General features: G+C 37.3%; 2 protein-coding genes across 6 annotated transcripts; both read left to right on the top strand.

Annotated features, from left to right (window-relative positions):
• Positions 1-2,023: 2,023 nt before the first annotated feature.
• On the top strand, positions 2,024-7,230 carry bcl10 (BCL10 immune signaling adaptor). 3 transcript variants are annotated; one of them, XM_079453112.1, is made up of 4 exons: positions 2,024-2,106; positions 2,255-2,332; positions 4,647-4,935; positions 5,138-7,203. In XM_079453112.1, exons 2-4 carry the CDS (start codon positions 2,279-2,281, stop codon positions 5,533-5,535), a joined length of 741 nt encoding a protein of 246 aa, XP_079309238.1. In that variant the 5' UTR covers positions 2,024-2,106; positions 2,255-2,278; the 3' UTR covers positions 5,536-7,203. The 3 variants fall into 3 exon arrangements, with proteins under 3 accessions (XP_079309238.1, XP_079309237.1, XP_079309239.1); XM_079453111.1 differs by having other exon boundaries at positions 2,073-2,332; positions 5,138-7,230; XM_079453113.1 differs by lacking the exons at positions 2,024-2,106; positions 2,255-2,332 and adding an exon at positions 4,425-4,562.
• A 946-nt stretch (positions 7,231-8,176) lies between these two features.
• Positions 8,177-15,933, top strand: mcoln3a (mucolipin TRP cation channel 3a). 3 transcript variants are annotated; one of them, XM_079453013.1, is made up of 13 exons: positions 8,177-8,209; positions 8,312-8,580; positions 8,877-9,041; positions 9,778-9,931; positions 10,586-10,667; positions 10,782-10,878; positions 11,219-11,318; positions 12,363-12,475; positions 12,737-12,886; positions 12,956-13,057; positions 13,742-13,864; positions 13,960-14,166; positions 14,324-15,933. In XM_079453013.1, the coding sequence occupies exons 2-13, from the start codon at positions 8,377-8,379 to the stop codon at positions 14,459-14,461; spliced, it is 1,635 nt and encodes a 544-aa protein (XP_079309139.1). In that variant the 5' UTR covers positions 8,177-8,209; positions 8,312-8,376; the 3' UTR covers positions 14,462-15,933. The 3 variants fall into 3 exon arrangements, with proteins under 3 accessions (XP_079309139.1, XP_079309138.1, XP_079309140.1); XM_079453012.1 differs by lacking the exon at positions 8,177-8,209 and having other exon boundaries at positions 8,212-8,580; XM_079453014.1 differs by lacking the exon at positions 8,177-8,209 and having other exon boundaries at positions 8,259-8,580; positions 12,459-12,475.
• The last annotated feature ends 14 nt before the right edge of the window (positions 15,934-15,947 follow it).

Raw genomic sequence — 15,947 nt, 5'->3', positions numbered from 1 at the left:
CAATACTGATGTAGTGCAAGTATGATATATAAACAAAGTCAATACTGATGTATAGTGCAAGTATGATATATAAACAAAGTCAATACTGATGAAGTGCAAGTATGATATATAAACAAAGTCAATACTGATGTAGTGCAAGTATGATATATAAACAAAGTCAATGCTGATGTAGTGCAAGTATGATATATAAACAAAGTCAATGCTGATGTAGTGCAAGTATGATATATAAACAAAGTCAATACTGATGTGGTGCAAGTATGATATATAAACAAAGTCAATACTGATGTATAGTGCAAGTATGATATATAAACAAAGTCAATACTGATGTGGTGCAAGTATGATATATAAACAAAGTCAATACTGATGTAGTGCAAGTATGATATATAAACAAAGTCAATACTGATGTATAGTGCAAGTATGATATATAAACAAAGTCAATACTGATGAAGTGCAAGTATGATATATAAACAAAGTCAATACTGATGTAGTGCAAGTATGATATATAAACAAAGTCAATACTGATGTATAGTGCAAGTATGATATATAAACAAAGTCAATACTGATGTAGTGCAAGTATGATATATAAACAAAGTCAATACTGATGTAGTGCAAGTATGATATATAAACAAAGTCAATGCTGATGTAGTGCAAGTATGATATATAAACAAAGTCAATACTGATGAAGTGCAAGTATGATATATAAACAAAGTCAATACTGATGTAGTGCAAGTATGATATATAAACAAAGTCAATACTGATGTATAGTGCAAGTATGATATATAAACAAAGTCAATACTGATGAAGTGCAAGTATGATATATAAACAAAGTCAATACTGATGTAGTGCAAGTATGATATATAAACAAAGTCAATGCTGATGTAGTGCAAGTATGATATATAAACAAAGTCAATGCTGATGTAGTGCAAGTATGATATATAAACAAAGTCAATACTGATGTGGTGCAAGTATGATATATAAACAAAGTCAATACTGATGTATAGTGCAAGTATGATATATAAACAAAGTCAATACTGATGTGGTGCAAGTATGATATATAAACAAAGTCAATACTGATGTAGTGCAAGTATGATATATAAACAAAGTCAATACTGATGTATAGTGCAAGTATGATATATAAACAAAGTCAATACTGATGAAGTGCAAGTATGATATATAAACAAAGTCAATACTGATGTAGTGCAAGTATGATATATAAACAAAGTCAATACTGATGTATAGTGCAAGTATGATATATAAACAAAGTCAATACTGATGAAGTGCAAGTATGATATATAAACAAAGTCAATACTGATGTAGTGCAAGTATGATATATAAACAAAGTCAATGCTGATGTAGTGCAAGTATGATATATAAACAAAGTCAATGCTGATGTAGTGCAAGTATGATATATAAACAAAGTCAATACTGATGAAGTGCAAGTATGATATATAAACAAAGTCAATACTGATGTAGTGCAAGTATGATATATAAACAAAGTCAATGCTGATGTAGTGCAAGTATGATATATAAACAAAGTCAATACTGATGAAGTGCAAGTATGATATATAAACAAAGTCAATACTGATGTAGTGCAAGTATGATATATAAACAAAGTCAATACTGATGTAGTGCAAGTATGATATATAAACAAAGTCAATACTGATGTAGTGTAAGTATGCAAACAGAAGTGGGCAACAAAAGGTGTAATTTAAATATATGGTGTATATATATATATATATAAGTAAAGTTAAGCAGCTGTTATTAAAGAAATGAATAATAAAACTTGCAGTGTAATAACACAGAAAACATTTTACAGAATTTAAACTGACATATTCCCTTTGAAGGCATCGTAGATGAATAACATAATCTTGGCAACTACAGTAAACAAAAATAACATAATAAACCATTACTATTTATCAATAAGCAACCTAATAAATACAAATTAAACATTGTAGAAAATACACAGATTGACACAGTCTTGTTTACTATGAAAGACAAAAACAAGTAAGCAAATCTGGCACGTGAGACTTTTTTGTCAGGAAAAGAAAGCGTGACGTAATGGGCGGGGCTATGACGTAAGCACGTATTCAGTAAGGAAGTTGGCCGGTAGGTAGTTCCCCTTCACTTTCACATGACAGTATCGATCAAACCCGAACATTTTGCCATCAAACTTATCGGTTCATATAGCCGCCGTTTCACACTGTTTCGTGTCAGCGGTGTAAGTTATATTACCACTTCTGTTTCCCGGAGCAAGTTTGACCGGAAGAGAGCAAAAGACATGATGGACGGGACTCACCTGACGGAAGAAGAAATGGCTGATATTAAGAAAGAAGTAAGTGTCGTCATGTGTGTAGAATAACGTCACAGATCAAAGATGCGAGTCTGACGGGTATTTCAAACAAAGAGTGACTGTCTGAGGCTGGTTTCTATGGTTATGACCATTACTTCTCTTTGCATTAATGAATGTATGGAAAAGCCTCCTGTGGAATAACGTATAGATGGGGATACATCGTACATTTAAACACTGAAACGGTGTTGAAAAATGACACTGAAAATGTTCAAAAAACGTGCTTTTGTGGCAGCACATATAAACGCGAATGACCCGGTCATGTTAGCCAATCAGAACCTCGGAGGCCGAACTCTCAGCCAATAGCGAGAGTTTGGGGCGGGCCAGTTTGTCGTCGTTAGTAGGCTTGTTTGAGATGCGCCTGAAATGTGGGTGAGAGGAGGCGGCTGCAGTAAGGGGAGGAGTCAAAAAAGACCTTTGAAGTCGGACACTTCGTGAATCTCGCTGTTTTGTCGCTTGCAAACGTGAACAGTGGAGGAGATCGCGGTCGCGTTTTTTATCGCAGACGAAGTGGATGTAATCGAAATACCACTGTTTTTACATGAAGATGGTTACAATAATAATCACTGAATGTACTGTCAAATGATGTACAAATAAACAGCTTACAAATAAACAACACAACAACATGTAACACATTTTCAAGGATTGTATAAACAAATGGTAAATGAAGTAAAAAGCAAGTTGCTTTTGAGAGACAGAGGTCATAACAAATGTTTATCATATTTAATAACACGCAGATTTCTGCCACCATTTCACGTCCATTGTATTTTTCCATACCATGCAAGTCAAAGCTGCATTGTAGCAAACATTCTTCAGAATTTCTTCCCTTGTTTTAAGACCCAGACACTTCTCAGATGAAACCACACAAAGATGAGCCATAATGACTAAACAGTCCATTTATATATGTATTAGATATGTATTGATTTATTAATTCACACAAACATACAATAGAATAAAGTGAAAATTAAAACAAGGAAGAATTCTAATGAAGAGAAATATAAAATAAACGCATGTCCCAATTCTTAACTTCACTAGGCGTGTTTTGTTTTTGTTTAGTTTGCATGTAAATATAAATTAACAGATGGGTAATCTAATTCTTAGAATGAAGAGAAAATGCATCAGTTGACATTCTCAGCCAATGAGCTTGAAGCTGTGTCGTCAGTCAGTCGTTTCCCATCATGCTTTTGAACAGCGCAGTCGGAGGAGAGCAACTGCGCTCGACTGCTCAATCCGACACAGCCGCCTCGCCGTCGCGAGAGTTTTTTGGCATACGTCAGCATGACATCAGAGCAAGGCGGACGTAACTCGGACACTTTTCTAACCGGCATGCAGCTCGCGGTGATCACCGGTGATCGGTTCTGCGCAGATTTTGCTCATCTCAAACAAGCCTAGTGCCGCAGAAATGTTTTACGTCATTTATTATTTAGTTCCCAGATTGGATGAATATAGAGTTTAACTCCTCAACTTTATCATTATTTCACAAAATGAGTCTATTTGTTGCAGACTTAGTGCACACGTGTGTCTACTATAGAGAATCAAGTACACTATTCCAGAGAGCTTTAAAGGGGAAGTTCACTCTTTGTTTTTTTTTCTCACTGACATGACGTTAAACATGTTACGAGAACTTCCGGCGCACAGATGAAGATATTCAGGGACATCCGAAAGATCCTCATAGACATCACGGTGTCAGTTGCACGCGTTCACTAGAGCACTTCTTCTTCGTCTTCTTCTTGGACGAGAGGTCGTCCAATAGGGTCAAACCCCATCCGGCAGTCGCCGCACAAACCTAATACGCGTGCTTCAAAGTGCTCTCGTCTAAGAAGACGATGAAGAAGAAGTGCTCTCGTCTAAGAAGACGATGAAGAAGAAGTGCTCCGGTCTAAGAAGACGATGAAGAAGAAGTGCTCCGGTCTAAGAAGACGATGAAGAAGAAGTGCTCCGGTCTAAGAAGACGATGAAGAAGAAGTGCTCCGGTCTAAGAAGACGATGAAGAAGAAGTGCTCCGGTCTAAGAAGACGATGAAGAAGAAGTGCTCCGGTCTAAGAAGACGATGAAGAAGAAGTGCTCCGGTGAACGATGTGTTTAGTACCTTTCTGGACCTTGGCAAAAACCGACACCATGATGTTTTTGAGGAGGCCTGGAAACGTCTCCTAAATATCTTCGCTTGCGCTCTGAAGATGCCGGAAGTTCTCGTAACATGTTTAACGTCATGTGGGTGAGTAAAAAATAGCACAAAGTTGATTTAATACATGTTTAAGGAAGGCACATATTTCACCTGCATTTCACCTTTTCATTGAAGGCCATAGAGAGGTTACGGGTGTACCTGGTTGAAAAGATCATTGCAGAGCGGCATTTTGATTTTTTGCGGTCTAAGAAAATCCTCACCAGAGAAGACACAGAGGAGATCAGCTGCAGGACCACGAGAGGGAAGCGGACCAGCAAGCTGCTGGACATCCTTGCAGAAAACCCTCAGGGTTTAGACATGCTCATTGAGTCTATAAAGTGGGGTCGCACGATGAACTTCATCATCGCAAAGATTACAGACGAGGTGCAGAGTGTGAAAAACGCACGACTGGATGCTCTTAAAGGTACGAAAGAGAGATGACTGGTGGGGTGAATGACAAACATGTCATATTTAACTTTTAAATGTAGGAAAATAAGTACAAATTTAAACAATGATTTAACATTACAGATGAGAAACTCTAATAAGGATAGTTATTCTTATTAACCATCTAAAAACATTTGGACACAGGAAGTGTTTAATACATTTTGACGTTTCGTGTATTGCAGTTGGATCATCAGTCAGCTCACTGTATACCGGCACGAAAGGAGCCACAAATGAATTCTCCAAGATGGACATCGATAATGACAAATACTCCACAATGTGTTACCACCCCGAAGGGGAAGGAAGCCTGTCGGCCTCTGTTGCCACAGGATCCTTTAACCTGCGCTACGGATCAGGCCGAGGGAACGAGACTTTATCAGTCTGTGGAGGTACTGGGAGTATGAATGTGTCCTCCACGACGTCATCCAACCTGCCCAAACCCGGTGAACCCGGAGCGCCACCACTGCCAGAGGAGCCTGAAGCCGAGGTCCCGGATATAGATGCTGGGGTTTGTACGGGAAGTAGCGGGGATGTGAACTTCCAGCCGTTGCGCTCACGCTCTCTGTCCCCACACGTGCCGTAGTGTAACTCTCACCCTGTCATGAACCGTGTAAACTTTCTTCAAACCAACAGTTTGTTCTCTTAAAATCAGTAGTAATTTCTCGGATTTGACCAAACCTGAGTTGAAGGGCTCATTGGTTACTACTTTCACTGTAAAAGAAGTCCAGTTGGCTCAGTTGATGTTCTGTAAATTTGCGTCCGTGAAAGCAGTGCTTCTCAAACTTTTTCTTTGTGTAGGATCACTTTGAGCCCCCCCAGCCAAAATATAAAGACTTGTAATATTAAGATTGTCGTGTTAAAGATATTTAGTTATACAATGCTGGATAATCCATTCATGGGTTGGTGGGCTTGTTTTTCTGATGGTTGATTGCATAAAATTTATGATAAATGTCGATCCTTGTTGGGACCCCCAGTTTGAGGACCGCCACAAGTTATACTTTTATAAAATCTCAACTGCGGCAATTGGCAAATGTCAATAGAAATTAGACTCATTAAATTGAGCCATGATCTTTTTTTACAGTGTAATAAATGGGCATAGGGATTTTGTTTGTACTTGAGGACTTGCGTTTATACTTATTTTGTAATTGTAGATTTAAACATGTTCTGTACATATGCACAAAGGGTCACATACACTGACAGCAATTTGCAATAAAATAGCAAAGATTTTCTGACCACTATACTTACCAAATTTTCTGACCACTATACACAAATACTTACCTTTACTCTGGGAAGTGGTTGAATGTGGTGCCGAGTGTTCCTACCCTGTAAAACGCATGTTTGTTTTTAAATCGCTGTCCGACTCACCAGTCAGAAATGATAGTTCACAACATTTAAAAGAAAGCAGTTCCTGGCACATCGTCACTGGATTTAAATCAATGCGAAATGTTTTGTCGTGCAGATATTTTGGACTGTTCACAGTCGGGTATAGTCAGCTGACCAGTCCATCATTTCTACTTAATGATGGTGTTGTGTCATTGTGCAAAAAAAGGAAATGTAGAAGGGAAAGTCTTTATGATGGCAGTGAGTATATGATTACATGTGTAGCACCATTTAGCATAATGTAGAGGCAAGTAGAAAGCAGAAAGACTTGAGCAGTCGAGAGCTATTGACTCAACTTTTGTTTTTAAAAGCCGTTATGTTTGTAAGTATTTATCAAAGTATTAATGAGTCCTAAAACTCCAAAACCAGTACAGCATCTGTATTCACTTCTGCATTCTAACTTATGTGTAACACTCTATCAATTCATGTAACGTGGGATTTTCTTCACTCTACACATATTGCTGGTAAGGACATTACAGAAATTTCATAGCTCAGTCTGACAGCCACATAAACATTCTATATTGTATTTTAAAAGTTGCCATATTCACAAGCTGTATTTATACGGTATATACCTGACATACTGCAAGAAAGGAGTCAACATAAATATTTTAATAACTTAAGTTTACATTTTGTATAATTTCAAATGTATTTTCATAATGTTGCTAAAAGGGATTGTTAACTACAGGTTACCCTCTGCCAATACATATGCAAAGCAAAATGACCAAATTATGAATAAATGTAATTTTTTGGTTTAAATGATGTCAACATTTTACCTGTAGTTCTTGATCTGTTGTCCCTTAAGCCCCATTCAGACAGCCAACGACTCCTTGGCTTTGTGTCACTTGTCTCTTCCTATTATATAAAGCCCTGTGAATGTAAATGGGTACGCACTGTTTTGCCTGAATGGTTGTAGTATGAATGCAATCCGTCCGTCGTACGCCATATTGACAAGCTCATGTGACGTAATTCTTCTTCTGTTCCTTTTCAATGGTGGGTGGCAACTTAAGTTTGAGGTGCATATCCGCCACCTTCTGTACTGGAGTGTGGGCCAGAGATCAGCCATGTGATGTAATGACAAGCGGAACAACTAAAGTTATGAGTAGTTAGATTTCCCTTACAGATTTGCGCAAAAGTTAAGCAATGTTTTCGAAATGTCGATTAAAATAATAGTGTGGAATGACGTTTCCATTAAATGATGTAATGCGATTAAAGTGTAATTTATTCTTTTCGGGATAAGTAATTCTGGACGTAGTTCTTCTTTGTACGTGTTTCCTTTGGGCGTATTTCAATTTGCACATTTTGAAGGTTAATGAAAACCTGGTTACAGTCATTGGCGCCTAGCGGTCTGTTCAGTAATACCGTGTCTACACCGGATACGGCGCGACCCTACACACGGCTTGTTCTAATCGTCGCACCTCGCCACATCCGGTGTGGACAAAATGTAATATTATAATGGTTTCTAATTGATTCTATTGTCTCTTGTTTGAATAGTTTGAACAAACCCTCCAGTTACTGATGAGAGACGGATGATGTGAGCTCCACTGCTTTGGTAGACGCTTGCGAAAGTCGCTCTTCATTTGCATAAAATTAATCAATTGCTTATCTTTTGTCGCGACTCCCGTAGCTGGACACACCCAGTTCCTGTCGCCAACATTCACTGTCGCTCGTGTCGTTATAGGGGTGAGAGATTGAGTCATTATGGAAAGGTTTTATCAGCTTTTCATATTTTACAGCCATGCTCACACTGACAGAAGAGTGACAGATAAATGCACTGAATGTTGCATATCCTGCTCAGAAAATGCCTGGAATGATTGAACAATTCAATCTGCTCATAACCTGATCTACAGAACAGGGTGATTTAAAAAACACACCCACAGGTATAGTGATATAATCTTTACCAGCGTGTGCAGATAATCGTGAGCTGCTGTTCTATATAGTTTCAAAAGTGCAAGACAACAGCTTCAGTTCCTCAAACACAGAAATCCCTGTCGGTGTTAAGTACAGAGTCAGTCTGTTGTTCTGAGCTGACTGGGATCTGGCGCAGATGTCTGATGAGGAGCCGCTTGTGTGTAATGGTCAAAAAAGTGACAGGACGGCAAGAACAGATGTGGACCCAACGCTCGGGGAGAACCTCAGGAGAAAGCTCAAATATTTCTTCATGAGTCCTTGTCAGAAGTACAGAGCCAGAGGTCGAAAGCCATGGAAATTAATGCTGCAGTTTCTCAAGATTGTCATTATTACTGTGCAGGTATGAGATTTTAAACTTCATAGATTTTTAGGAAAGACAAACAGATATTTATTTTAGGTTGTGTACTTGGGTTTTATACATTGACACGGAGAACCTTTCATTTTACATGATGAAAGTACAAAATCACAACATTAAAACATTATTTATGCTCAACCAATGGGTTTAAACATCCTTTGGTTAAAGAAATGATCATAGCTCCACAGAACCTATTGTGATTTGTTTCTTTTATAATGTGCCACAATATATTGTTTCACTTCTATACAGTTGATTGTGGGTTTCTTGTGTTTGTCTCTCAGCTAATCTCATTTGGACTGAGCAATGAGATGATGGTCACATTCAAAGAGCAGAATCTCATGGCCTTCAGACATTTATTTCTGAAGAATTACCAGGACAGTGATCCAGATTATGCTGTATACACCAAACATGATGTGCACGACCACATTCAGTACATTATCAGAAGGGTAATGCAGACCAGTGTAAATAAATGTTTTCAGACGTTTTCGGTAACATGCATAATATGGGTAACACTTTTCATGAATGTATCCTTTATGAAGCATTTATAAATGTGTCCATTGATGATTAATAAGACATTTACAAATGCGTTATAAAGCAGTTATAACTGCATGAATAAAAAGGAGGTATAACAATTTTCATTGATACAAAGCAGCTGTACAAGAAAACATTGACTATCAGCAAAACATATAAGGTTATGCAATTCAAAACACAGGTCAAATATCAGACAGACTTTAAATTCCTATATGCAATGTAAATGAAATAAAATTATAAAATTCTGACAGACTATACATTTATTAAACATTTATAACATGCGAATTAAACATGGCTCACTATTTGGTTTGAATCCCTCTTTTTATTTATGAAGTTATAACTGCTTCATAATGTATTTGTAAGTGACTTACTAATCATTAATGAACACGTTTATAAATGCTTTATAAATGGTAGCTTAATGTAAAGTATTACCAACATGTAATTAATCGCGGCACATCATTTCACAGTTTAGTTTTAATGGCAGTAAAAAGACTGTCAAATGATTTTACATATCAATTTTGACAGACAGAGACGTACTGCCTGGGAATCAAACCCATGAATTTTGTGTTGCTGGCAAAAATGCTTGGCCACTATCTTGGCATGACTTTATCTGTTGGTTAATAATCTCGTCTGGATTTGTTTTGTTCAAAGTATCTCAACCTTCAAAACCTGACTGCTGGTACTCATGAGTTTGAGAAGATTGACGGGATGTTCAATCCACTGTCTGTTTGTCAGGAGCTCTATCGACATGCTGACATTTCACCATCCAATGAAACCTTTGATATTGATCCTCGTGTAGACACCGGTACAATCTACTTTGTTATAATACTGTTTATTTGACATCAAAATGGATAAATGTTTGTGTTTACACAGCGATACATGAAATTTGTAATAGAAATTATGAGCTGTATTCTGGGCCAACCCATCGCCTTAAGCCAATTTCTTTAAATTACAAATCACAGCTGTCTGGAACAATAGCCTTTCATTCAATAGCCTATAGACATTATTTGTAAATTCATATATTAATTGTATTTATTTTCATATTTGTAATATAGCTTAAACATTACACTAATATCTATACTTAACACAAATGGCATGCACAGAAATAACATATTACAAAATAGTTGACCTATACACAAATAAACAATGTTTTGACATAATAAAGTATAATGTATTTCTCATTTGCATCATGTAAAAGCCAGCTAATTAAAGCATAGTTATTTTAACTAATATGTTTGAGTTCAGTTGACGCATACTTTAAAGTGCAACCATGATGAACGTTCATATCTCAACAAGTTAAATCTAGAGAAGTTAACTTAACTCAAAATATTAAGTTATTATAACTGATTGGCGTAATAATTTTGACAGTGAACTGCGGTGAATGTGGTGTGGGAATAGATTGGGTGTGTGTTTCATTTCAATCTTACCTAAATACTTACATTTATTTATTAAATGACAGAATGTATTTCCATTTACCCAATATCACCCTACAAGAATGAATCTTTGGCAGGTGACTACAACCTTACTTTTGACTTTCAAAGGTGTGTATTCTGTGCTTTTTACCTATTAAATTCATCATCAGTTTCATTTAGTTTATTTCTGCTTTTGATTTTGGCTTTTGTCCTTTATTAATATAATGTATTGTGTGATTCCAGCCTTTTAGCGGTGAACATTTATTTCAAAGTTAAGGCTATAAACCTTCAAACAGTCCAACATCAAGAGTTACCCGACTGCTATGACTTTAACATCAATGTAAGTGATGCATGCATGCGCTTACATTTCACACGATCACGAATATAGGTCATAACCATAACATTTCATTACTTAACACATCCAAGAGCACTACAAATAAAGCGACTTCTGCTTTACACTCATTTTCTTTTCCATGATTGGCAAATAGAGGTTTGCTTTCGTCACATGAAAGCTGCACATTTCCCTCTTGTCAACCACTTTTTTGACTTTACAGTTGGTCTATTGTTTGTCACAAGGTCACGAAGTTCCTTTATTTCTCAATACAATGACTTGATGCCTGGAATTCCCTTTGGAAAGATTGAAGTGATTTATGTGTCAAATCTGCTGTATTCACTTCCAGATCAGGTTTGACAACCGCGCACACAGCGGGCAAATCCCGATATCGCTCAGCAGTGATGTTCAGATCAAGGGTTGTAAAAATGGGAATGTTTCTGGCTCGAGTAAGTGGATTTTTGATACATTCTCATTTATGCAAAAAGACAAACCTAAGAAACAGCACTGTAAATATATTTTCTGTTCATCCAATTAACACATTAAGGTTAAATCAAAGGTTTAATATTTTTTAAAGAAATGTGGTGCTTCTAGAGTTATTCTGTATTTTTCTACAGTTTCTGAATACCTTCAGGGTCACTCAGACTGAGGTTTCTTAAAGCCACAATGCGGAAGAATTTTGTTATATTTCATGCAGTTGTGTACTATAATTACCGAATGTTCCCAAGAATGTGCAAATCGAGAGGAATTCCTATTTAAACTAATGTCCCGTCTCTTGTCTCTCTTGTGTTTGTCTCATATCAGTGACTTAATATCCACTGCTCCGCACGACCCTCAGTTTCCGCTTGAAGAAACTACGGCAACACGCAGATGCAGAAGAGATTATACAGCATCTGTTGTTCTGTTATTATGGTTCACGATTACTCTGCGGCGCAAAAAACATAAACATAGTTTACTTTTCTAACGATGACAGTATGACTGTTTTAAACACGTTAAACTGTGTAGCATTACGCTAGCAAATCAATTGACAAAGTCCAATATCATTCGCGGGCTAACGTAGCATTACATTCCACGTTTTTTGCAGCGAATTCATTACGATGACATCAAATAAAATTCTCGTCCGTGAACACGATGGGCGATCTCAATACGCCTCTGAATGGTTGAAACAACATGTCCCATAATTCCACTCTCCTACATAACATCATTTAGCTTTGTCTTTTGTTGTTATTTTGAAAGTGCACCATCTAGCGGTCCAAATGTACATATTGTGGCTTTAAATAAAACACCACACCATGTACACACATCGTCCAGTAGGGGGCGATACATTCAATCATGATCAGTTGCTCAAGTTTTGTTGCTCATTTATGCATAATAATCTGTTAAAAATGAATGAAAAATGATTGTTATGTAAATCACGCAGCCATGATTTAAAGCATTGATATGAACTCATGTAATGCACCGTGGTTGAATTATAGATGTCTCTTTTGATCCAGCAGGCATTCACTTCATGCTGATAGTTGTGTTTGACTGTGTGGTCATCTGTGCCTGTTTGCTTTCACTCGCTCTCTGCACGCGCTCCGTCTTCACAGGCATTATCTTACAGTTTGTGAGTATCCTGTGAATATTAGTTACTGTAGATGAACACATATGAAAAAAAGAGACATATTACTAATATAACAATGATTAAACAATGAGAAATCACATATGCACTAAATTATTTTTAATAAACTTAATCACCAAGACTAATCTATTGTGTCTATGGGAATCTGACACCCAGGAAATGATACACACATGTATGTGTCTAATGCTTGATGTTGAGCCCATAGATCTGAATAGGAATAATAATATGAATGTCTTCCTCTATCAGGAGTACACAGCATATGTGTGGATTGAGCGCAGTAAACGTGTGTCGTGGTCTGAGAGACTGGAGTTCATTAACGGCTGGTACATTCTCATCATTATCAGTGACACATTGACCGTTGCTGGTTCACTTCTCAAAATATGTATTCAGAGCAAGGTAAGACGCTCACAAATATCCTTTTTAAAATCTCTGTTTCCCATAAGTCACTTATATTCTTCATTTCAGGAACTGACGAACTATGACGAGTGCAGTATACTGCTGGGCACCGCAACAATGCTGGTGTGGATCGGAGTCATGCGCTACCTCAGTTTCTTTCAGAAGTATTATGTAAGTCATTCGTTATTTTTATCATTCTTCATAAAAATAGTCAGTCAATGCAAATGACTTTATTGCTCTGCATAGCCGTTCCAAAACAAATTTGGAAGAATGTTGGCAACTGACATTTCTTGCCCAATGTATAAATTTTTCTGGTCTGTTGAGCACAAAATGAGATATGTGGAAGGATTAAGGAAAACAAACAGTTCTGAGACACCTTTGAGTACCATTCATTTTTTCCAACTATAGTACTCAATGATGTAAAAAGTACAAATTTTTTTTTTTATGTTAGTTCCCCTCAACCTCACACAGGTGTCCTAGTAAACATGCATGAGTATAATTCATTCAATCACCTACAAACATGTTTCACTATCGGCTTTAACAACCAGAAAGTGTTTCATCTATTTATTTAAAGCCCAAGATCGTCGGTGCCAGTGGTCCAGTGGATTGGAACCGAGTTTGAGCCCCAGCTTTCCCTCTTCCTGTTTCCCTCGCTCTCATCCCATAATTTCCTGTCTCACTCTCCACTGTCCTATCTATATAAAGATGCAAAGGCCAAAATAAAAGTGAAAACAGCCCAAGAACATTATTTCAGTGCAACGTTTTACCTGAAAAAGATTCTTCACAAAGTATGTGTTAATGTGATGAATGCATGATGATGGTGTTCTTGCTAAGATCAGTGTTTTGTGTCTCCAGATCCTCATCCTCACTCTGCGGGCTGCTCTTCCCAATGTGATTCGATTCTCTCTCTGCGCTGTTATGATTTTTCTCAGCTACTGCTTCTGCGGATGGATCGTTTTGGGGCCACACCATGAAAACGTGAGAGATTTAATCATTAAAGTTGAGATGATACAGGATTAGACCTTATGCATCCCATTCAAATGAAATTGAATCGAATCATCTTTTTCCCTCAGTTTCGAACATTTAATACGGCAGCAGAATGCTTGTTTGCTATGATAAACGGGGATGAAATCTACGCCACCTTCACCAAACTCCGTGGGAAGAACTCTCTGGTGTGGGTGTTCAGCGTGTTGTACGTCTACACTTTCATCCCGCTCTTCACTTACATGGTGCTGAGCCTTTTCATCGCCATCCTCACGGAAACGTATGAGACCATCAAGGTGTGTTCACCGCAGCCCTGTGTGCAAAAACACTTTGTTATTAAGACACCAAGCATTGAAAGCAGTTGCCGGTGTCACTTGATTTGCTTATAGTCACTTTCTTACGCGTCCGTTATCTCTGTTTTTTCTAATTCAATCACTTGCTCTTTGACTACAGCATTATCAGAAGGACGGAGCGGCAGTTTCAGAGCTGCGGGCTTTCATGGCTGAATGCAGGGATTCACCTGACTCGGGCAAATACGTGATGGATGAAGAAACCTCCAGCTTTTGCTGCTTTTGTGCTGCATGTTCGTAGTGCCCCAAACCTCTGAAAAGACATTGAGAGCAGTGACCTCTTCTGTCTGGCTCAAGATACTGCAAGAGCTTAATAAGATGTGACTGTCAGCAGCCAAATCAAATACAAACAAACGATCCTAAAACACTCCCTGTAGTTGCCATTTAAAGGAATATTTAACCACAAAATGAAATTCCTTTGAGAAATTATTTTAAACATCGTTTTTATTTCTGTATTTTTATTATGAATGGCAACTGGCACTTTCAAGCTTCAGAAAGGATGTAAAGCACAATATTATATTAGTTCATACAAGTCTGTAATCTTTTCAACTATATATAGTATATAGCTATATATATATAGCTGAAAAAGTGACTGGCATCTGGGCCAGACCTGGCCCTTCCCCTTTCTGAGAAGTGGCCCATATCTGGCTCTGTTATGGCTGACTTCTGGCTGTCGCACTCATCGCCGTCATTCAGCGCGGTATGTGAGCCAGAAGAATTTCGGAGATGTGGCCCACAACTGGGCCAGATGTCGTTTGCTATCCGGGTAGTCTTTTAAAGTCAAACTGCGGATAGCTTCTTTTGCACATTCATGAGAGTTTATGAGAGAAACACAACACCAGGTTCATGAATGCAATATTCTTTTGAATCTCATTTATCAATGAATTGGACCGAACTCAATGGTTCATTACATCAAAGTTTTGTCCCCCTGAAGTCGTTGAAAACCTTCTGAGAAACACTGTGGAAGATATTTTGAGAAATGTATCCGTGGTTTTGTGTTCATACAATGAGAGTCAATGGGGTTCAATGTTGTGTGGTTTTTAAAACTCTTCAAAATATCTTCCGGGTGTTGTGCAGAAGTCACACAGAATTCTCAGAACTATCCATTTGAATGAAAAGAATACCAGTGAAAACCTTTTCTCCTTTTTTATTTTTGTTAGTCACTTAGTTTTAGCATCACATATAAAAAGAAACCAATTGAATGGTATCACAACTTTACAATTTAAACTCAGTCAGTTTGCAGATGATACTGCAGTCTTCTTGAAAAGCTAATTTGAATATCAAAAACAAGAATATATATATTGAGGAATTCACTGCTGTTGAAAATGAACTTGGATAAATGTGTATTATTTCCCCTTAAAGATTGCTCCTTTACAGAAATTCAGAATATTCCAATTAAACATGAACTAACATATTAAGGTGTAATAATTTGTAGAAATGAAGAAGTCAGTTAAATTTTGAGCCAATTATTGAGAAAACTAAAAAGAAGTTGAATTGGTGGTTAATGCGGGACCTCTCAATATTTAGGAGGGTATTATTGTCAAAGGTGGAAGGTATATCTAGATCGGTGTATACGTCATTATCATTAGATGATTTGGTATTTTAGTCGAGTTTCATGTGGATTGGTCTGAAAAGATTTTAGATTTCAGCTCTGTCATTATTTGTTTATATTGAATAGAGTACGGAACACTACAAGATAAAAGAACGGTGAACTATTGTAAAGCCTT

This window comes from Barbatula barbatula (assembly GCF_947034865.1).
Source record: "Barbatula barbatula genome assembly, chromosome: 3".
NCBI classification, from domain to species: Eukaryota; Metazoa; Chordata; class Actinopteri; order Cypriniformes; family Nemacheilidae; genus Barbatula; species Barbatula barbatula.
Note: the sequence above shows the minus strand (reverse complement) of the source record. Positions and strands in the feature narration are given on the sequence as shown.